This window comes from Triticum urartu, chromosome 3 (assembly GCF_003073215.2).
Source record: "Triticum urartu cultivar G1812 chromosome 3, Tu2.1, whole genome shotgun sequence".
Taxonomy (NCBI): Eukaryota; Viridiplantae; Streptophyta; class Magnoliopsida; order Poales; family Poaceae; genus Triticum; species Triticum urartu.
The window spans coordinates 576,407,172-576,428,688 of record NC_053024.1 but is presented as its reverse complement, the minus strand read 5'-3'; the positions used below and the strand labels follow the sequence as shown (position 1 = coordinate 576,428,688).

Genomic DNA, 21,517 nt, shown 5'->3' with positions numbered 1-21,517 from the left:
ATTATAAAGTGGAGTACATCCAAGTTTGCGAACGATATGTAGTTGCTAATGTTCCAAAATAAAATGTATAGTTTCTACTGAAAACCATATGACAAAACTTATACTCCTACTAGGTTTATTTTTTCCGTCAGCAGCAACACAAAAGGTACCAATGCACCAACACCATTTTCTTTCAGTGTTTCAGGAGAAGAGAGGTTGCACCTCGTGAACATCTTAACTGCAGCACAATTTCGCGGCAGAACATGATCTCGACGGACAAAAGAATTAACATTGCTCGATCAAACCAACATACAGTACAAATTAATGGGGAGAAAAAACATCACGGAAGCAGCAAGAATCCTTTGCTGCCACCTGCAAGAACTGCTCTCCTAATCAGCCAGTAACCATTTTTTCTTGCATCGGCGTCTTCAATTCCTCCAGAAGAGGAACGGCACCTTGACGTCGCAGGACCTGGACACCACCTTGGCGCTGGCGGCGAGCCGGTCCACCGCCATGGCGCACCGCACCGTCACCGGCACGGCCCACGTCCTCACCCCGCCGAGCTGCAGCCGCACGGGCACCGTGATGTCCACGTCGAACGGCACCGACCGGAGCCGCTCCGCCGCGGCCATCTGCCCGCGCTCGCGCTCCGCGAACCGTATCCCGGCGCCCTTGGCCCTCGTCACGAACACCGTGACGTTGCCCGGCGCCTGGTAGAAGGCCGGCCACGCGCCATCCGCCAGGCGCACGCCCTCGTACGACACGGCGACGCGGCTCCCGGCGCCGTCGTAGTGCACGCCGACCTTGGCGTTGGCGCTGTTGTCGGCGCGGACGGTCGCGGCGAACCCCGGCGAGAGCGCGCCGGGGGCCGAGGCGTTGCCGACGCCGGCGAGGCCGGATACCGCGAGGGACACGACGGAGTAGGACGGCTGCCTGGGCTTGAACGCGAGGTAGACGGCCCCGACGGCGGCGGCGAGGAGGACGGCGAGGGAGAGGACGATGATGACGGCGTAGAGGCAGGCGCGGAGGCAGGAGCAGCCGGCGCGGCGCTTGGCGCGGCGCGTGTAGTGCTGGAAGAGGCGCGCGTTCTCCGGCGGCGGCACGCGGAAGACCTTGTCCTTGGGCACCTGCACCACGTACGTGCCGGGCAGCGGCCCCGGCGGCTTTTGGGGATGCGGGGGAGGCGGCGGGATGGGCTTCTCGAAGTGGAAGCTGTAGAGCGGGCTGGAGGAGGGGTCGGAGGAGGAGTAGGCGTACTCGCCGGAGAAGTCGGAGCTGGTGGCCGCCGGGTGGACCCGGCCGTCGCTCATCATCGGCCGCTCCTGCTCCTCGCGGCGCGCGTGCGAATCAATCTGCGACACCATGAAAACCGTCCGTGCCACGCTGTCAGTTATAATTGATGCACATTGGTAGTACATTCCAAACAAACCGGGCCGGAGACCGGGAAGACGGCGACGCACCTTGTACGGCTGTGTGTGGTCGCCGGCGTTGTTTCTCCCTGCTGGCTTGGGGTTTCTCTCTGCTTGCTTGTGGCAGAGGAAGGGGAAGGATAGGGACGTGGCGTGCGAGGAGGTGATGAGGGTGGGAGAGAGCGGGGAGGGTCGGCGGCGGAGGGCGTTATATAGAGCAGAGGGCGGCGGCGGGGAGGGTCGGGTCGGGTGGGGCTGCTTGCTGTCGAAGGAGGGGGACTGGACTCGACTGGAAACCGCGTGGCGGTCGCGGCTGCGGGTTTATGGAAGGTTTTGATTAAGGGGGAAACAAAGGTGTGAAATCAATCCTGGACTGCACCGCATGCAAGGCAAGGCAAGCGATGCGTGTTGGCAACCGCGAACACGGATCTCTGCTCGTTAATGCACACAGCTGGATCCATCGGCGTCCGATCAGTAGAGTAGTTCGAGGGGACACGCATCGCATGGTGAACCGAGCCCGAGTATGATTTTCACGGCGACCAGAGCAGGAAGGCGGCGGCGGCTGTTTGGCAGCCCAGCTGACGGTACGCGGCTGGGTGAAAACAGCCGGCCGTACGTGCAGCCGTGCTGGTGCACACGGGTAGGGGCGAGAACCAGCAGAGGCGCGGGAGGGCACACAGGTAGGCAACGCGACCCACGTATTGGTGCTCCGCCTTAGCAGCTTGGTCCAACACGTCACGTCAGATAAGCTCTTGGAGCCAAAGAATAGTACTCCTACTAGTGCTATGCAGTGGATAGATCGATCGACGGAGTATCCTGGCAGGCGGCAGCTGGAGCTGGATGGACGCCTCAGGAGGCTCCTAGAGTACGATGACGAATTCTTGGTCCATGCCCAAGTGATGCGTGCCCACGCTCGATCGAGGCCGTGCCGCGTCTTCCTAGTCGTGCCTGCTACTACTCCGCTACTGCTAAGTCAGAGACAAGCCCGGTTTGCTCTTTGTCCCAACTCTTTTTTTACAAGAAGGATGTATCCCTGACCTCTCGAGTGGGTGATGTATGCATTCATTTTATTAATTATTCATAAAGCTCTTACAAGGTAATACATCAGAAGCCATCATCTTAGCAACACATGTCGCTACTCCTATCCCCATGATGAAGGATGTTGAATGTTTGAGCCTAATATCAAATAGACATCACGTCAACACCTAACATCTAATGCCAAATGACACATCCAAGCCACAATATCTGGATTGGGTTACACACCGGTCCGACACTTTCAGTGGGCACCACATGCGCACACTGCAAGGGCCGTCACCTCCTTCGTCCATCGATCCATCCTCAGATCAGATACTGATGCATCTACCTTGCCAGGTCTCTCTGCCATCGATGCCATCACGACGCCAGACAACGTCTTCCTCCTGCACGAGTCCATTGTCACCCATCGGACGCCGAGTCTTCACTGCGCCACGCCGCCGCCATCCGCCGCCATCGATGTGTAGGATGAAGCACCGCTCCACCACCTACCGACGCCCAACCATCAAGCCGCCCACATGTCCGTCCAGCCAATGAATGTCTCCAAAGATGATGCCCCCACGGGAGCGACGAAGAAGACGTCGTCATCATCCGATCCAGGAGGCCCCTCAGCGCCTCCAACGAGGGCTATGACACCCACGGGTGCCGCCGTCAATGGTAGCCTCCTCCAGATCTGAGGTTTCCCCCGGAAACAATGGAGGGAGGGACGTCCCCATCATCGCCTCCAACTAGAAAAACGACACCTACGGGCGCCACCGACGATGGTGGCATCCTCGCCCACTTCAGCAGCTAGGCCACCATCTCCCCTCCACTTGATCCGTCGCCGGGAAGCCACCGCGAGGCAACACCCACCACCAAATCCCTTTGAACCGACGATGAGCACAACGAAAGATAGAGGAGGTCACATTGCTGCGTGACCGACGCCGGGGCCACACACATGTCGTCCCGAGACGCCCACTCAAGGTCCACCGTCACAACCACGCCTCCAAATGGCGACGGAGGAACGCCCTACCACCGCCATCATCCCCCCACACGGGCTTTGCCCAGCCGGGATCCGGCGGCGGCGGGAGGGGAGGCAGAGGGAAGGGGAGGCGGAGGAGATCATAAGGGATCTGGAGGCGGAGGGGATCTGGAGGCGTCCCTTTGTCCCAAACCTACAAGAGATCGATTTGTTTTGAAGTAGAATAATGCACTGAGGGATTCACAAGGGTACATAAGTGCGCCGTCGTGATCTGCGATGTGATCCGAAAACCCGATTCGATAGGGAAATTGCTTTTGTCTTACATTTTGAAACATAAGGAGTAGATGAAAAATTGGGAAGCGTGTGAACACGTCATAATATACATGTCCACCTTGTGCTACTACATCACGCAATTGTTCTTGTACGTCTTTCCTTCCTCCTCCTTCAACCGGTCGTCCCGTTCAATCGTCTTCACATTCATTATCATTGTTCATTTATATTTTTTGCATTGGTACTGTTCATCAACTTCTTCGTTGGTACACCCGTCACTCTGTGAGTTTTTCATGCTCTTCATATTCGGGTCATCTGTATTCTTCTTTCAATCATTCAGTCACGTTATTCGTGATACATCCGCCCACCTATCTTCCTGTTTAGGTTCTTAATTCATCACTCTGCATTCTTTTGTCCCCCATACATGTCCTTATGAATTCCTAATTCATGGGACACACTCTTTTCTGTTGCTAACTATTCAGTGTTTACACCACATCCTTGCATGGCCAACGTGCATTTTTTGTTCTGTTCATCCTTAATTTTGATATTTTCCTTGCAAACACGATTATGATTTCATCCTTCCAAATGCAACGATTCTTCTGCGAGATAATTGTCGTCATCGTCTCTTCTTAATCCTAATATTATATATTCTTCTATGAGTGTTCAAAAAAATTCTTCTATGAAGTTACATTTTTCGAAACTTGCCTTTACTTTCTTTTCTATTCTAGTTTATGTTTCTACTGTCAAATCATGTATGCTCAAACTTGCGTTCTTCTCATTCCCTCGCTTGCATTCTCCTTTTTTGGCGTAAACCCAACCATTACGAAATGTACGTCCACGTCTATGTTTTGTACCGACAAACTTAACACATCTAGTTTTGCAATTTCATGCTTACATTCCTAATTTCCGGGTTTTTTTCGACGGTGCTACGGCGGGCTTAGGCCGGCCTGAACCATTTTCATTATCATAAGTGGGACTGAGATACAACACGACGGCTACAACAAGTAGCACCCAACACACACAATAAAGAATAAGGAACAAGAGAGAAGAACCAGAAACAAGCTATGACAATTAGCCAGCACCAAGAACTTAGCACCCAACACCACTAAGCAGACCGATAAGAAACGGGAAACTAGCATTGTTGAATCAGTCGAAGGGAGAATCAACACCGAGAAGATGTAGAAAAGAAGTTGCCTGCTGCACTGCGGTCACTCTGCACCTTGAAGAGCTAGGAGAGTCAGCAACCGCCATCGAAGGGCTTCCCACTGCCGAGCCATGACGCGATAGAGAGAGCCACAGACCGGGCCGAAGGGCAATGTTTCGCCAAGACAGCCGTGCACCTCCTCTGAGCCACACCATGGCCACCACCACAATTAGAGAGAACCAGAACACTATGAGAGGCAACCAAACCTCATGCGTCGCCGAAGGGCACCGTACTTCGAGACTTCACCGACGCCACGAGCCCCCAAAGGAGAGGTCAATAGTTAGCACCAGGATGACCAAGGCAGTAGCCATAACCATAGTTTGCTTCCACCACCACCACTAGATACCCCACATCCCCAGCCTGACCAATCGTGCTCGAGCCAAGACGAGAAACGACCAACAGTGGATCAATGGCTCCAAGACTTCGCCCCCAAGGGGGTAACGACATCGAGGACATCGTTGTAGTCCGATCCAACAGTAGATCTTAGGCTTTCGCCCGGAGCACATTGTAAGGATGAGCTGCGGGAGCTTCACAATGACTCCTCCAAGAAGGAAAAAAATGGCGCCCAAAGGCGTCACCGTCATCGCTGTCGACACAAGTCCAACACCAGGCTTTCGCCTGAAGCATCGCACCTCTAACCTCACCGCAGACGCCGGCCGCCCAGTCTGGAAAAGCATAGCAGCACGAGACCTTACCACCTCCTGCAACTCGTCAACGAGCATCCCCGCCGGACCAACCAAAAAGGTACCTCGGGTGACGCCACCGCTCACCTCGGGCACCAGCGCAGACCGGAGCGGAGATCCAGCCATGCCATATCCTGACCATCACACCCCGACCACCACCAGCCAGACCATCCCCGCCGCCAAGCTTGCCTCGCCCGGACCACCAACGCGAGCCATAGACAACGCCGGCACGCGCCCTGGGCAGCGCCACCGGAGCACGGGCGGCCGGCACCGCGCCCCCATGGCCGTGGAGAGCCCTCAGCCCTCCCACAAACTCGCGCAGGGCGCCGTACCTCGAGGGCCTAGATCTGACCCTGCCGCCCGCCACAGGGCAACTTCCGCCGAGCAGCACGGCCACCGACGCCCTTTGTCGTGCGGCCCTCCCGCCGGGACGAGAGGCTGCCGCCCCGGAGTGGCGCAGATCTTGTACCACCTGGCGGCTGCGGCACCAGCGCGGGACAGAGACGACGAAGAGAGCCCCGCCGCCACCTTCCCTGGGTCATGCGCGGCTTCGCCTGCGTTCCCTCCGGCGGCGGCGAAGCAGGGGAAGGGGTGGGGAGGGGGCCGGCGGCGGCGCGAGTAGGGTTTCCCTTGAGTCGCTAGAGGAGGTGACCGCGGGGGGGGGGGGGGGGGGGGGGGGGGGGGGGGGGGGGGGGGGGGCTAATTTCCGGTTCACACCCTCAAATGATGTTCTCACATTTATTTCCACTTGAACCGCAGACCCTCCGTTGTAGTCGCATCAGCTTCCTCCTCCGTAATCTTCTTTGCATGATCCTTTTTCTTCCCAATCAAATTCTCAAATCAATCCGCCGTGACATCTCCCTATGTCATCGGCGCCAGTCACCGCAAGTCCTTGCCGCCAACGATCGCCAGCCAATAAATGCACTGCCTGTGCTCGTCTGCTAGCGGCGACCCCGCTCGCCGTACCCTACAAAACCCAAATGGATTTGAATCTACCGGCTGGAATGATAGTAAATTTCCATCTATATCACTTAATCTCATTCAAATTGCTTTCGACTGCTTGTTTTCTACTGACTCCACTCGTTACATTCATAGTGCCTAAACCGCAACAACATCAAAGGTTTGTGCACCCATGAGCATGTATTGAAGAACACCTTCTACCTCACACTTCCAGAGTTCTTCAAGGATAAGACAATACATTCATGTAATCGGGATGTCTGATTTGTTAGTTCATTTATCATGGAGTATTATTACTACTTATGTGTTGTTTTATACACTGAAGAAGGTGTGCATGCAACTTATCTGAACTACAATTCAGGTAAAACATACATTCACTTGCTTTTCATTATTTGTTGATTACAAAGTATTTGCATAATCTAAACATAAATTATGCTTTCTTTGGGAGTGCTTACTAATATGTATCTATTCTCAAATTCAAAATATGCTAAAACTACCCTTCCCACATTTCAAAACTATTTCTATATATGCTCATTTGAGACAAAATACGTTCATGATCTGTTACAACCTAGGTAGAGAACTACAAAATCCATTCAATATCATCTGACATGACCCATATTGCGGCGAAATGACCGCAAAATCGTCCTATACTTTGTATCAGCAGGCAGCCGAAACTGCAATATTTTATCAATCCAAAATATGTATAACAAACATCATGATTTTCCCCATAATATTTGAAGGAATGACTACAGAGAACGATAACAATCATAAAACCCATGGACTATGCTTCTAAATGATCATCAATCCATTAAGATGTTACCAAATTGTGTGATTGTAAATCGATTAACTATTTCTCATAGCCTTATGATGTTGCTACTGAAGCCATGCCAAAAGAAAGTTTTAACCTTTCTGGTACTACAAAAAATAAAACACACACATGGTTTCCATTGTTCTAGTCCATTAACATCAGGAAATCCATTCCAAGGTAGAAGAATACTCATTTATCCATCTACAAATATGCTTGGCTATTGACAGAGCAACATAAGAGCATCTCCAACAGCCGCGCGCTGGAAAAATTCTGTTTTTTGCGCGCGCGGCCGCTCCGGGCGCTCCAGCAGAGGCGAAAAAAACACGCGCGCGGCATAAGTGGTTCAGCGCGCGGGGTGAAATGACATCGCACGCCGCTCATTTCGTGTGCCCGCTCCCGCATGCTGCACACTCGAGCGCCCACGCCGCACCCTCTCCGGCCGCGCCGTCGCCGGCAAATTCGCCCGATGGACGGCCGCGCTGACATCCCCCTCACCCCTTCCTACACCCGCGACCCCTTCGCCGCCTCCGCCGGCGCAAATCCTAACGCGGGGAGCTTTGGCTTCGCCTCCGTCGGTGCTCCTCCAAGCACCGGTCTCGCGCGCAGGCTTTGCATGGCGCCACGAACGACCTCGGCGGCGGGTGGCGTCGCGCCGACGCCCGCCGAGAAGCCACGTGCCCCTCCCTCGAAGCTCCCAAATGCGGCGCGGGCGAAGGCGGGCAAGGTGTCCGGGAAGAAGAACAAGGCAGCGGACGGCTCCTCTAGGCGGCCGAAGAAGAAGCTTGCAGGGCGTGCAATGGATGCGGCGGCGACCGAAGCGCCGGCGAGCTTGCTTGTTGCGCCGGTGGCCGATGCCCACAAGGTGTTCGATGAAATTCCCACAAGGTAAAATTTCTCCCACTTTTTGTTGTTGTTGCTTTTTGAATGCATACATATGGATAGCTTATTTGCTTTGTTGTATATACTTTGTAGTTTCAACGATGAGACATATATGTCAACTATGGGTGTTGGCTCCAATAATTCTCATTGGTCTCAAACCAATGATGTGCATCTCGATGATCATGAGTTTGAGGTGGATGAGGATGGTGAAGGTATCGTCGATGCACCGAAAGGAAGAGCGGGCAACTACACCATGGACGAAGATATCTTGCTATGCAATACATGGTTGCAAGTGTCTAGGGATGCCACCATTGGAGGGGATCAAAGTAGAGATGCATATTGGATCTGGATGAAGGAGCACTTTGATTTACACAACAAAAGTGGAATTGACCGCACGGAAAGACCTCTTTGTTCCGGTGGTCGACAATCAACAAAGATTGTCAAAGGTGGGCGGCCACAGTTAAGGCAGTTGACACGTTAAACCCAAGTGGCACTAATGATAGAGATAGGGTAAGTTCCATTTCTTTCATGATTCTTCCATGTTCATGCTTCTTCTTGGTGTTTCAAGTGCTAACTTCTTCTTTTGTTTTTAGTTCACTACTGCACAAAACTTATTTCAAGGAGAAGAGAAGAAGACCAAGAAAGGGAGATCATTTACCTTGCCTCATTGCTATGATGCGTTGAAGGATGATGATAAATGGAAACCCCGTGATGGTGTCGATGAGGAGAGCAACAAACACAAGGGAACTATTGATTTGGATGATGATGATGAGGAGACATCAAGTGATGACGGCAAGAGAAGCCCTACACCAAACTCAGTTGCATACTCCAAGCCAAAAAGACCAAATGGATGCAAGAAAGACGGAAAAGAAAAGAAGAAGATGAAAGGAGATGATGAGCTAAAAATGATATGAAAGCTATTGTGAACGCAAGAAAGGAAACAAATGAGGGTGAGGAAGATGGCAAGGAACCAAGATGCGTCGGCTGAGGAGAGGAGGGTGGCAGTCGAGGAGAGGAAGGTGGCATTGGAGGAGAAGAAATTGGCCATGGAGGAGCGAACTAGATTGTTGGAATGGGAGAAGTACTTGTTCTTCATGGACACATCTACCCTCGATGAGAAGTAAAAGGAGTACGCCAATTTGCCCGTGAAGAGGTCTTGGTCCAAAAAAGAGCCGTGGCCATGGGAGGCATGGGAGCTACTATGGGAGGCATGGGTGGAGTGGGCGGCATGAGCGGCATGGGTGGCATGGGAGGCATGGGTGGCTTCGGAGCTACTATTTTTTTGAATGTTGGTAGTTGATCTACCAAATTCATTGATCAGAGGGAAAACACCAGTACAAGGGAGGCCAAGGGGCAAAGCATCTAAAGGAGAGATGCCAAAAGGAAAAAGATTACACGAGGAAACCCCTCAACCTGGGTCGAAAGGGATCCTAGCTCCTGCCATATTCCAAAGAATGATCTCTTCCTTCACGCGCTGTAGAAATGAGCGTACATCCAGCCTTTTATCCTGAAAAATGCGTCTGTTACGTTTGCCCCATAGCTCCCACGAGACTAGGTGCACCAGAGACAGTGCCCCTTTGCGTTTTGTTGGTCCGGCATTCGTGCAGCAGGTGAGCATCCACTCGTTGATGCTAGTTACATGTGCCCAGCCCGTAGGCTGCAGTGACGGCATGTTGGCAAGCCCCGCCAATCTCTCCCAGCTCTGCTTCGCCCATGGGCACTCGACCAGCAGGTGAAAGGCCGTTTCCAGGTTGCGCTCGCATAGCGCGCAGAAATAGTTATTTTCCCAGCCGCGGCGAAGGAGCAAGTCGGCTATTAGGATATGGCTCAGAGCTGCCATCCAGAGGAAGAAACGACACTTAGCAGGCGCCCAACCCTTCCAGATCAGCGCATTCGCATTTGGATGCACCGATCCCAGGAACTGGAGTTGATAAGCTAATTTGGCAGTGTATTCTTGGCTAAACTTGAACCTCCATACAATCTTATCAGCAGCATCATCAACCAGTAGCACTGAGTCAAGCAAACCGGCTAGTCGTGTCAACTCACCCTCCATCTGTGACGTTAGGCCGTGCGCTAGATCTAACATCCATTTATCCTCATGCAATGCTTCCCGAACCGAGCGATTCTTTCTGATGGAGATCCTGAACAGGTTTGGAGCAACTATATTTGGACAGAGGCCTTGTAGCCATCGGTCGTGCCAAAAGCTGGCTAGTCTGCCATCATTTACTGTGATCGATGTTGCCATGGAGAATAGCGTCCTGTCAGAGTCGTCGCAAGGCAAGCCTAGACCGACCCAAGGCCTCTCCGGCTGTTGCCAGGACATCCATAGCCATCGTAGGCGAAGCGCCCGCCCAAATCTCTGTAGGTCAAAGACACCCAGGCCCCCCAAATGCTTCGGTCGTGCCAGTAGTGCCCAATTGACTCTGCATTTGCCTCCATTGCACGACGTCTCACCGCTCCACAACCACGCCGTGTAGAGCTTGACAACCCGTTTCCGGATCCACGCGGGCAGCTTGTGCACAGTCATCAAGTAGACAACAAGGGAGATCAACGTTGATTTTAGTAGCACTAGTCTTCCACTCTTGGCCATCATGCCACCCTTCCAGCAAGCAGTTTTGTCACCAAATTTCAGCAACCAAGGCTCAAGGTCCACTTTTCTGAGAGCTCGTAAGGAGAGCGGCATGCCAAGGTATGTGCACGGAAAGTGCTTCACCGACACCCCAAGCGGCTGCAGTAGCTGTTGTAGGTCTAGGTTTCCACATCGGATGGGCATGGCCGAGCTCTTGGAAATGTTCGTGTGCAGGCCAGTGACGTGCCCGAAGAATGTGAGCAGTAGCTTTATCATATTAGCGTCCGGCGCCGACGGCTTCAGAAACAGGACAACATCATCGGCGTAGAAGGAGCAGCGCATCACCGGACGGCGCCCGGGTAGCTTAGAAAGGAGGCCTCGTTCGGTGGATAGGTTCATGATTTGCTGCAAAGGGTCCATGGCAAGCACAAAAAGGAATGGTGAGATGGGATCACCCTGCCTCAGTCCTTGCCGATGCAAAATTGACTCTGATAAGGCTCCGTTGACTAAGACACTCGATGAAGAGGTTCGAAGGAGCATGGCAATCCACTCCCTCCACCTAACGCTAAATCCCCTTGCTCTGGCATATCCAACAGATAGGTCCAAGACACCGAGTCAAATGCTTTAGCGATATCGAGCTTTAGCAAGACGGTCGCTTTCTTGCTTTTGTGGAAGAACCTTGCGGTGTTCTGGACGTATAAGAAATTCTCCTGGATGCTGCGGTACTTGATGAATGCAACCTGGCATGGGTCAACAAGCTGACTCAGCTTTGGCGCAAGTCTTCTGGCTAAGATCTTAGTGAATATTTTGATCAGGTTGTGTACAAGAGAGATCGGCCGGAAGTCCTGCAGGCTATCTGCACCTAGTTTCTTAGGCAAAAGGACAATCCGAGCTTTGTTGATCCTAGCTAGACCAGTGTTGTCCATGTGATACAGCTGGTTGAGCGCCGCGAGCAGGTCAAGCTTAATTATCTCCCAACATGTCCTGAAAAAGCCACCCGAAAAGCCACCCGGGCCGGGCGCCTTATCTGCAGGTGTGTCATTAATTGCAGCCTTGACCTCTTCGAGGGTGAATTCCCCTTCAATGTCATCCATATCAATCTGATCGAGGTCCAGCTCGTCCCAAATTAAAGTGGTTGTGGTCGTTTGGGTTGTCCCAAAGACATCAGTGAAATAGCCATGGGCTAGCTGCAACATTCCTTCGGCAGAGGACACCGCGCCCTGTGGACCATGGAGGACATGGATCATGTTCCGCTTATGCTGAGCATTCGCTTTCCATTGGAAGAATTTTGTATTGGCATCTCCGGCCTTGAGCCAAAGCACACGGCTCCGTTGACGGCTCTTGATCTTAAGTAGGACCGCCAAGCCCATCGTTCTGGATTTTAGTGTATGCCGCAGTTCATGCTCTGCGAATGTTAGCTGGCGGGACTCTTGCACTATCTCAAGCTACAGAATTAGCTCATTTGCAATGGCCAGCTATTTTTGCAGGTCCCCGATGTGTGTTCTGCTCCAGTTTCTCAGTGCTCTACTAGTGCGCCAAAGCTTCAAATTGAAGCGCGAAATTGGGCATCTGCCACCAGTTCCTTCTGCCCAGGCTAGCTGCACTACCTCGCTAAAACCCGTGATGAACTACCAATAGCTCTCATAGCAGAACCGACGGTTGGTGGCGATGATCCCCTCATTCACCAACATCAGTGGACAATGGTCGGAGATGGCAGAGGCAAGTGGCAAGAGCTTGGCGGCTGAGAAGAGCAGCTCCCACTCCACATTACAGAAGGCACGATCTAGATGAACAAGGGTGGGCACTTGCTTCTCGTTACTCCATGTGTATTTGCAACCAATTAGGGGGATTTCGTGCAGGCTTGATCTGTTAAGGGTGCGGCGGAAACGGTTCGTCCAACGCCGGCAGATCCGATTATTGTTTTTGTCCTGCGGGTCTTTGATCAGGTTGAAATCGCCTATTAGCAGCCAAGGTCCCCGAATTGCGTTATGAATCTGCGCAAGTTCCGCAAGAAATGACGGCTTCCTGGGCTCATCATGTGGCCCATAAATAGTAGTCAAAGACCACTGATCCCCTCCATCCACGGGCGAGAAGCAGGCCGTAATGGAGAACTCGCGTGCCTCGATTGCGGTCGTAGTGAAACGATCTGACCTCCAACCTAGAAGAATCCCTCCTCTGGTGCCGTTGGCATTAAGAGCAGCATGCATATCGAACCTCGGCCCCAGGATCTCTGTCCGGTCCGCCGCCGAGCAGGCCGCAAGCTTGGATTCCTGCAAGCAGATAATCAAACTTGCAGACTGGTCAATCAATGCGCGGACCGTCGCGCGTCGCGCGGAATCGTTTAGCCCCCTAACATTCCAATTCAAGAGAGATAGTTGATCATTCATGGAAAACAAACATAACAACCGAGGGTACATTGATGGTTCGACGGCTACTGGGAGCCGGGTTCAGGTGACAGACACCGGGCAACCAAAGGGCGCACCAACAAAGAGCAAATGCGAGCGGTACAGAGGCAGCCAAGGGCGCACAAAGGGGGGTAGAGACAGACAACACAGTAGGCACTAATCATAGGAACTCTAGTACTACCGGGGGAAGCGGCACGCACTTCAGGCAGCCCTCACAGAGAGCTCCTCGAGGATGGCCTGCAGTTCCTCATCAGGAAGACGGAGTTGCGCCAGCGAGGATAGCCCGGCAATCTCTGCTAACTTTGCCACATTCTCCGGCGGCATTGGGGCACGGAAAAACACATAAGACAACATGGTGTCGTCAGAGAACTCCTCAGCCTTCTTGATGATGCCGAGCTTGACGCAGATTGCAGCTTGAGTGCGCCTAGAGGTGGAGAAGTTCGAGCGCTCTGACGGGGTTCCTTTCCCTGCTCCAAGAAGGCGTTGGCGCAGCGAACGCCTCTGTGAGCTGGAGGTCGTAGCGGGAGGGGAGCCCAAAACACAAAAGTAGTGCAGCGATCTTGCTGACAAAAGCATGCTGCTCGTCGATGTGAAGCTCTGCCACTCGTGCCGTGATAGCCGTCACCGGGCCTGGGCCGGTCAAGTTTGCCTCCACCAGGGCGCGTCTAGCGCGTTGTTCCTCCACCGACTGGGTCAGACAGACCCAAGGCCCAACACTCATATCTTGTTGGGCAGAATCGAAGCCCGGGCTGGAAAGAGTGGGGGTGCACTGGACCCCTGGCCCAAACAACACATCGGGCCCAGAGGCGAACCATCCCATCATCTCGCTGAGCGGCAGCCCCTCCCCCATGGGTTGGGAAGTACTGATACCGAAGCTTGGTCCAAACGCCATGCCCAGTTGTGGGCCATCAGCAAAGGACGGCGGCAGTGGGAGCAAAGCAAGGCTGTCGGGCGTTGTTGGAACGAAGGGCGGCGCGCAGTTGTCGGGGGCGGCAACAAAGTAAGGTCCAACAGCAGCCGCTGTTAGGGCCTCTACATCCGGCTATGGCCAGACAGTGCTTGGGCTGAAGCAAAACAGGGACCGCTACCGAGGAGGCCAGTACAGCTGCATCATCCCAAAAGTGGTAGTGCTGGTGTTGAAAAGGTCCTCATCGCAAGTCCGCCGCTTTCCGTGGCCAAAAGTTAGCACCCTGGCCGCAAGATCAGCAGGAGGCAGCTCAATCGGCAGGATCTCCTCGAGCTGCATGGCCTCAGGCAGCCCCACATGTTCCCCTTCAGCAGTCGTGCTCATGGCATCGCTGACGGCCTTAGCCACCTCATGACTGTCGGGCTGCTCCCTCTCTGGCTCCCTCTGATCAACTCGGACCACTTCAAGCGCAGGAGTGATGGACACGCTGGCCGCCGGCAGGCTCCCACGCCGTTGCCGCACGGGCGGAGCGCCCGAACCCATCGGCGCATCGCCGCCATGAAGGTTAGCATGCCGCCTGTGGCGGCGAGGCTCGGGGGTCTCTGCTCGCAGTGTCTCTGCACATCGCTTGCTCGCGCATGCTCTAGAAGAATCGCTTGTGTACACCGCCCCGCTTGCCGCGACGACGGCTGCTGCCGCCGTCACCTTCCTCATCGTCGCTCTGACGGCTCCCGAACCGAGCCAAACTAGACCGGACCGACCGCGCCCTGTCATCTCCATCGCGCGCCCCAAAGCGCCACTTGCCCTTGAACCGGTAGGTGCGCGGCCACTCCCTTCGCCCGCCAAGCACCGGCGAGGCGTCCGGCGAGATGGGCGTGTAATCCTTCACCACATCCAGGTGGATCAGAACCGAGAAGAACGGGCCCTCCTTGCCCTCCTCCGCAGGCATGCCCTCGGGCAAGAACTCCCTGGGGCGGGCGATGTCGGGACGCTGCAGCATGTTGAAGTCAGATGCACGCGAGATCTTGTCCCGGTGCCATGTCCATAGCCAGGCGAAGAGGGCAGAACAGTTGGCCTTGGTGGTGGACTGCTGCTCGATGAGGTCAAGATCGCAGTCCTTGCCGATGACCTCCTTGACGTTGTCCCAGTCCCATGAGTTGAGCGGCAGCCTCTCGATGGCCACGCGGCAGTAGTACCGCCAGACGCGGCTGCTGCCGGGGGGAGGCAGCCATGGCCAGAACTTGAATTGCACGCCAACCACCTCGATGCCCCTCTGCTCGAGAGCCAGATCCCTCTGGGCAGGCTGGAACATGGTGAGGAGGAAGTCGTCGGGGAAGAACGGCGCCACGGCGATGTCGCTCCAGGGGAAGCGGAAGTCCCGCTCGACCGCGCGCGCCACCATGTCGGCGGTGATGCCGGAGCATTGCCCAACCGCTGTCAGAATGATCGCTGACGAGCGCAGGCGATGGGCCTCCGCCTCCATCGCCGGAGTGCTGACGACCGTGCAGCTAGAGTTGGCCGGCCTCCGCACCGCCTCGCCCGGGACATAGTCCATGGGCAGCACGGGTGCAGCAGCACGGCTCACAATAGGACACGGGGGAGATGGAGGAGCGGACGGAGGCGGTGGCGGCAGAGAGGGCACCACAGTAGCAGCAGACGGAGGCGGAGGCGGGGCGGGCAAAGGCGCGCGGCTCGCGGCAAGATTGCTCTTCGGGCGCTCAGGGCAGCCATGCTCAAGATGGCCAGGCCGCTTGCAAGAGTAGCAAGTTATAGGGTCGCGGCACTCGAAGAACTTGTGTCTTGAGCCCAGGCAGCGGTAACACAGATTGCCAAATCTCCTCTTGAATCCTTCAGCGGCAGCAGACGGAGTAGGGCGATCATGGGTCCGCAGACGCAAATCTTTTGAGCACCGGGCATCCTCACACGCCTGACGCCTCGCCGTCTTCAGAGCACGCCGAGAGGAGACCTCCGTCCGGCCCACGCCAGCCCCATCAGCAATAGATGCCGAGGCAGACGGAGCAAGAGAGAAACGGATCACCGGTGCAGCCAAGGCCATCGCCGCATTAGGGCCATCCACAGGGCAAGGCTCCAGCCCGGCGACAGGCGAATCCTCGCGGCCATGCACTACCACGATCGACTGCAGGCTAGACCTGTCGGGCGCAGCCACCACTGCGGCCCAAGATGGAGGTGGGAGCACTGCGACGGGCGGCTGCGAAGCAGACAGAGGGCAAGAAGAGGAGCTGGGGGAATCACTTACCCGGATCTCACCAGCGCTCACCTCTCGCAGAGCCACACATGGGAAGATCCGTCCGGAGACTGAGTCCGCGAGGCTGGGCGTCGAGGCATCCCATGCGTCCCGCAAGGCGACACAGGGCAGGACCCGGCCGAAGGCAGCATCAATGAAGGCCGACGCGGCGAGGGGGGCTGCGCATGGCGCGGCGGGTGAGGCAGGAGCGGTAGGTGAGGGCCGCGGAGGCGCCCGAGCGAGAGCCATGCCGAACACGGCCCAGTTTTGTGGATACTCGCGATTTGAAGATCCAGAGCTACTATGGGAGGCATGAGTTTTGAGTCTCTCATGGGAGGCATGGGAGCACCTCCGGGTGACATGGATGGACGCATGTCTTCCGGTGTGCCTCACATACCTTTGCATGATGCCGTTGGAGATCTTGCCAACACCTTCCGAGCTTCCCATAATGATGCGGTGCGCGACAATGAAGAGGAGGAAGAATCGTCTTCGGGTGAGGAAGAAGAATCGGGGGAAGAGGAGGACGAAGATGAGGATGCGGCATGATTGTTGATGTGCCATTTGTTTGTGTGAACTTTTATGTCATGATGAAGTTGGTTGGGTGATTTTGAACCTGGTTAGATGATTTTGAACTTGGTTGGATGATGATGTGATGTGGCATGATTTTGAACTTCTATGTCATGAACTTGGTTGGGTGATTTTAAACTATGCTATATCTTGTTTCGATGTTTGAAATATCACTATATTGTCTCTAAAATGAACATATTGCAAGCGCCGGCTGCTCGCGCTCTGTAGTTTAGCGCGTCTGCTGGAACGGCGCGCGTGCGCAATTTTTTGCAGCAGCCGCTGGAGCCAGTGCTCCACGGCGCACAAAAACTGGCTATTCCGACGCTATAAATATTTTTTTAGCGCGCCGCTCATTGCGCGGCTGTTGGAGATGCTCTAACTCCAGAGCAGGCAAGTGTAAAGTCAAGTAGCAGGCTGGCTATTATGTACCATACCAGTCGCTAATGCCAGTATGGCATGAAATTTCCATAAGGAGGAAGCCACACTTTCTGAAAAGCAACACAAAAACTGATGTACTACTAGCTGTCAAATTGATAGCATTATTCAAAAGCACAAGCGCAATTCAATTCTAAGCAACCCAAGTGCGAGGCGGTGCATCTGTGTTTGCATTTGCTAATTTTGTTTTGCTCCCCTCTCGCGTCGCCCCCCTCGCGGGTGACACGAGGGCCAACCTCTGTCGCCAACGACCCTCCTCGACATCCCGTCCTCCCCTCCGCCGCCGCAGGTAGTCGGCGCCGGGCAAAGCTCGTGCGTGCAACGCGGTGACGGAGGGCCTCTCCCCTCTCCCCCGAATCCATGGGTGGTGCAGACGCCCAGATCCGTGGAGATGCGGGCCCCACTTCGGCCGGCGGCGGCGGCTGTGCTGGTGCCGGTGGGAATCGGCCGGATGCACAGGGGGCGACGGTGGCCGGGGCGACGACCCCACGGCTGGGTGGCGGCGCGCCCGTTGGTCCGACCGGTTCCGGCTCGTCCCGGATCTGGTGACTACCGGACGATGCGGGAGGTGGCGGCGGCCCGGCTGGCGCTGGTGGTTCGCTGGTCTGCCGGAGATCTAGGAGTATCATCGTCTCCGACTCGATCTGCTCCGGTTCCTGCTAGCTCTGGTATGGGGAGACTGTCGTCATCTCCCGATGTTGGCTGCATGGATCTGGCGGCGGCGGCTGGATCCTTTTGATCTAGTCTCCGACAGAGAAGGCGGCGGTCCGTGCACAAGAAGCTGGATGGAGTTCTTCAAACAGATCTGGGTGAAAACCTGCTCTTGGCTAGATGCCAAAGCTGGCGGTGGCGGCGCTCTACGACGTCGTTCCCTTCTTGAAGGCATCGCGGTGGAGAAGTTACTACTATATGCTACCTTCGGGTGTACGCGGGCTCGCGGGACCAGTGGACGACGTCTTTTGGTGGAGTGGTGCTTCATCATACACATGGATGGTGACAGATCTAGCTGGCATGGCGCCCCGGAGATTAGGAGTCTGATGTGCGATGATGGACTCGCGCAGGAGGGTGACATTGTCTGGCGTCGTGGTGGCGTCGACGGCCGCTAGACCGGGCAAGGTGGATGCAGCAGTACAACACTGAAGATGGATTGATGACAGGTGGCTGCGGCGGCCTCATACCCGGCACGCGTCCTGATTGAGGAGTGCACCGGACTCGTAGGTGCCCCATACCCGGCAGGCGTCTTGGTTGGGACCTCAGGTCTTAGATGTTTAGGTTTGGCTGCGATGTCTATTTGGTATTAGGCTCAGGCTATCATCGCCTCTTCATCAATTGGATAGGAGTAACGACAGTTGTTGCTTAGACGGTGACTTTAGTTTTACTGTTGTATGATTTTATAAGGTCTTGTGAGAATAACTAATAAAGTGGCAGTATGCATCGCTCAGATGCAGAGGCCGGGGGTCCTCCTTCCTTATAAAAAACCCAAGTGTATTGTCAAAGTCACTCATTTGTGGTATTCGATTGTGCGAAATAGTAGGAATAAACAGAACTATGATTCGCAATTCATGACCATTAACCCAAGCATACTAACGACGCAAAACATAGCAATGCGCTGCAAATCACCAGGCACCAGCAGCACAACAAGCGAAACACACCACAAAATTCCCAAATAACACGCAGCTGAAATCACAAGCACGCAGATGGAGATGGAACGGAAAGATAGGATGGGAGGACGCAACTGCCTGGGAAGTGGGAGATGACGACGCCAGTGGCAACTAGCGCATCATGCACCGCGCGATGATGGCGAGCGGGCCGCGGACGCCGGCGGTGCGGACCGCGGTGGAGACACGCTGGGCGACGCGGCAAACGTTGATGTTCCGGGAGACGTGGCAGTTTCTGAAGTCCCACCACACCGACACCTTCACCGCCTTGCCCTCCTCCTCGTACCACCGCCGCCTGTCGTCGCCGTAGTGCGGGCTTCCCGCCGCCTCCAATGCCGAGAAGAGGCGGCGGCGGTGGCCGTGTCCCTAGTAGCGGCAGCATGAATCGGTGCCGACACTCCCGCTCGGCCAGGGTGGGCTTTCGGTTCGTGGCAGGGTTTTGTTTGCTTAAACTCTTTTTAACAGAGGTCGAAAACCGCCCACCGTCCGATGCACTCCGAACGGCTTCGATCTGGCGGAATGGTCACACCGCCCAAACGCACTTCTCAGGTGGCCCGGATCTACAAGCCCTCGAACCCCCCAGCCGCTCCGGCGACGGTCCGGCGGTCGCCTTCCTCCTCCCGCTTCGACTAAGGTTAGCCCCCCTCCTCTCCCACCTCCTTCTGCTTCTCCGTCTTCATGCCTTCATCGTGCCCCACACTCGTGAGCTCGTTGCTCCAGATCCACGAACACGGGCAACGGTTCCTCCTCTTCTTTCAGCCAATCGTCACGTCACAGGCGAGCAGAACCTCCTCCTTCTCCTCCTACCCCCTAGATCTTTCTGGCAAACCTTCTACTTTATTTTGGTTGGCAATGAACATTTGATAATTGCCCTTATCTGACACGCCACTTTAAAATCATTACTTATAATTTAACACCTTTTCATGTTCAGAATTTGTTTCCATACGCCAGTGATTTAGCTAGAGATTAAGCATGATGTATCAATATGGACAACATGAGTTTGATTTAAAGGTCACTAGCCTGCGTTGTTTAGACTCTCTTTTCCATTAGTGAATGAATCGGCTTATGTTATTTCAGGTTTCAGTGTTTCGGAACACAATGGATGGGCAGAGCAGAAAGCACAGGATTTTGATGGTGTCTGACTTTTTCTTCCCAAACTTTGGCGGTGTGGAAAGCCACATCTATTATCTATCGCAGTGCCTCCTTAAGCTTCGCCATAAGGTCTTTACCTAATGAACTGCTTGTTTGTTATCCTGCTCTGCTCATTTATACTATTTCTGAGTAAACTTTTGAGAAAATGCCATTTGTTATTCTATAGGTTGTTGTCATGACACATGCATATGGGAAACGTTCTGGAGTACGATATGTTACTGACGGCTTGAAGGTTTATTATGTGCCATGGAGGCCATTCCTGATGCAGAATACACTGCCTACATTATTCATGACATTTCCAATTATAAGGACCATTCTTATTCGTGAGAAGATATCAGTTGTGCATGGGCATCAGGCCTTTTCAACAATGTGTCATGAAGCATTGATGCATGCTAGGACGATGGGGTACAAAGTTGTCTTCACGGACCACTCGCTTTATGGTTTTGCTGATGTTGGAAGCATTCACATGAATAAGGTGCTGCAGTTTACTCTTGCAGATATTGATCAGGCCATATGTGTATCTCACACAAGCAAAGAGAACACTGTCTTGAGGTAAGGGATATCTCCAGAGAAGGTTTTCATGGTTCCTAATGCAGTGGATACTACAATGTTTACTCCCTCCTCGAACCGCTTAAGCTGTGATGTAATCATTATTGTTGTGATAAGTAGATTAGTATATCGAAAAGGTGCCGACCTTCTTGTTGAAGTCATTCCAGAAGTATGCCATTTATTTCCAAAGGTGGGTTATAGCTAAAACCTACAGCACTCTTTGCATGAGCCACTCATGAAATAAGAAAAGGTGAACTACATGTATTTACTATAAGGCCGAAAAAGTTCGTAACTCGGCATATAGACATACTGTTTTGATCACTGTCGTCCTTTCTGGTCTGATATATATAATAAATTGCCTGACAGTTCAGCTTCATAGAATGTTTTGGTTCATACGTTACCATCTTGCACCTTTACTTTCTTATTCTATGTTGTTTTGGAGTTATAGTGGATTATGTTCCCTCAGTTAATAAATCTTGGATTTCTCAGGTTCGTTTTATTGTTGGAGGCGATGGTCCAAAACGTGTGCGACTTGAAGAGATGAGGGAGAAGTTCTCCCTTCAGAATAGAGTTGAGATGTTAGGGGCTGTACCTCGTGCTCAAGTATGATCTGTTCTGATATCTGGTCATATATTTCTTAACAGGTACCTTTCTGAGTATTCATTCTTTTGTGTTCAAAATATCTAGATTGTTGGTTATATATGTGCCTTTTTCTGTTCTTACTGGATTTCTACTTTGCCATCGATTATCGTATACTCTTATCTGTTGAAATAGTCCTGTCAGGTTCCAATTTTCAGTTTTTGTTGCGACGGATGAAGTTGCTTTTACCAAACTTGTCCATTGAATTC

General features: G+C 53.7%; 2 protein-coding genes across 3 annotated transcripts; one reads left to right on the top strand and one right to left on the bottom strand.

Moving 5' to 3' along the window:
- Positions 1-248: 248 nt before the first annotated feature.
- LOC125548739 (NDR1/HIN1-like protein 13) lies at positions 249-1,595 on the bottom strand. Its single transcript, XM_048712287.1, has 2 exons — positions 1,440-1,595; positions 249-1,331 (listed from the first exon to the last, which is right to left on the bottom strand). Exon 2 carries the CDS (start codon positions 1,290-1,292, stop codon positions 408-410), a length of 885 nt encoding a protein of 294 aa, XP_048568244.1. The 5' UTR covers positions 1,293-1,331; positions 1,440-1,595; the 3' UTR covers positions 249-407.
- Positions 1,596-19,447: 17,852 nt separating this feature from the next.
- Positions 19,448-21,505, top strand: LOC125548738 (phosphatidylinositol N-acetylglucosaminyltransferase subunit A-like). Of its 2 annotated transcripts, none has more exons than XR_007301155.1 (4): positions 19,448-19,745; positions 20,046-20,189; positions 20,287-20,859; positions 21,159-21,505. XR_007301155.1 is itself a non-coding variant. In XM_048712286.1 (4 exons), the coding sequence occupies exons 1-4, from the start codon at positions 19,647-19,649 to the stop codon at positions 21,211-21,213; spliced, it is 684 nt and encodes a 227-aa protein (XP_048568243.1). In that variant the 5' UTR covers positions 19,449-19,646; the 3' UTR covers positions 21,214-21,504. The 2 variants fall into 2 exon arrangements, 1 of the variants encoding a protein (XP_048568243.1); XM_048712286.1 differs by having other exon boundaries at positions 19,449-19,745; positions 20,287-20,672; positions 21,159-21,504.
- Positions 21,506-21,517: the final 12 nt, after the last annotated feature.

Coding starts and splice junctions, on each gene's coding strand:
- LOC125548739 (XM_048712287.1), bottom strand. CDS start 1,292: ATGATGAGCGACGGCCGGGTCCACCCGGCGGCCACCAGCTCCGACTTC.
- LOC125548738 (XM_048712286.1), top strand. CDS start 19,647: ATGCCTTCATCGTGCCCCACACTCGTGAGCTCGTTGCTCCAGATCCAC. Junction 19,746..20,045: donor AGCCAATCGTCACGTCACAG/GCGAGCAGAACC, acceptor ATGTTATTTCAG/GTTTCAGTGTTTCGGAACAC. Junction 20,673..21,158: donor AAAGAGAACACTGTCTTGAG/GTAAGGGATATC, acceptor TGGATTTCTCAG/GTTCGTTTTATTGTTGGAGG.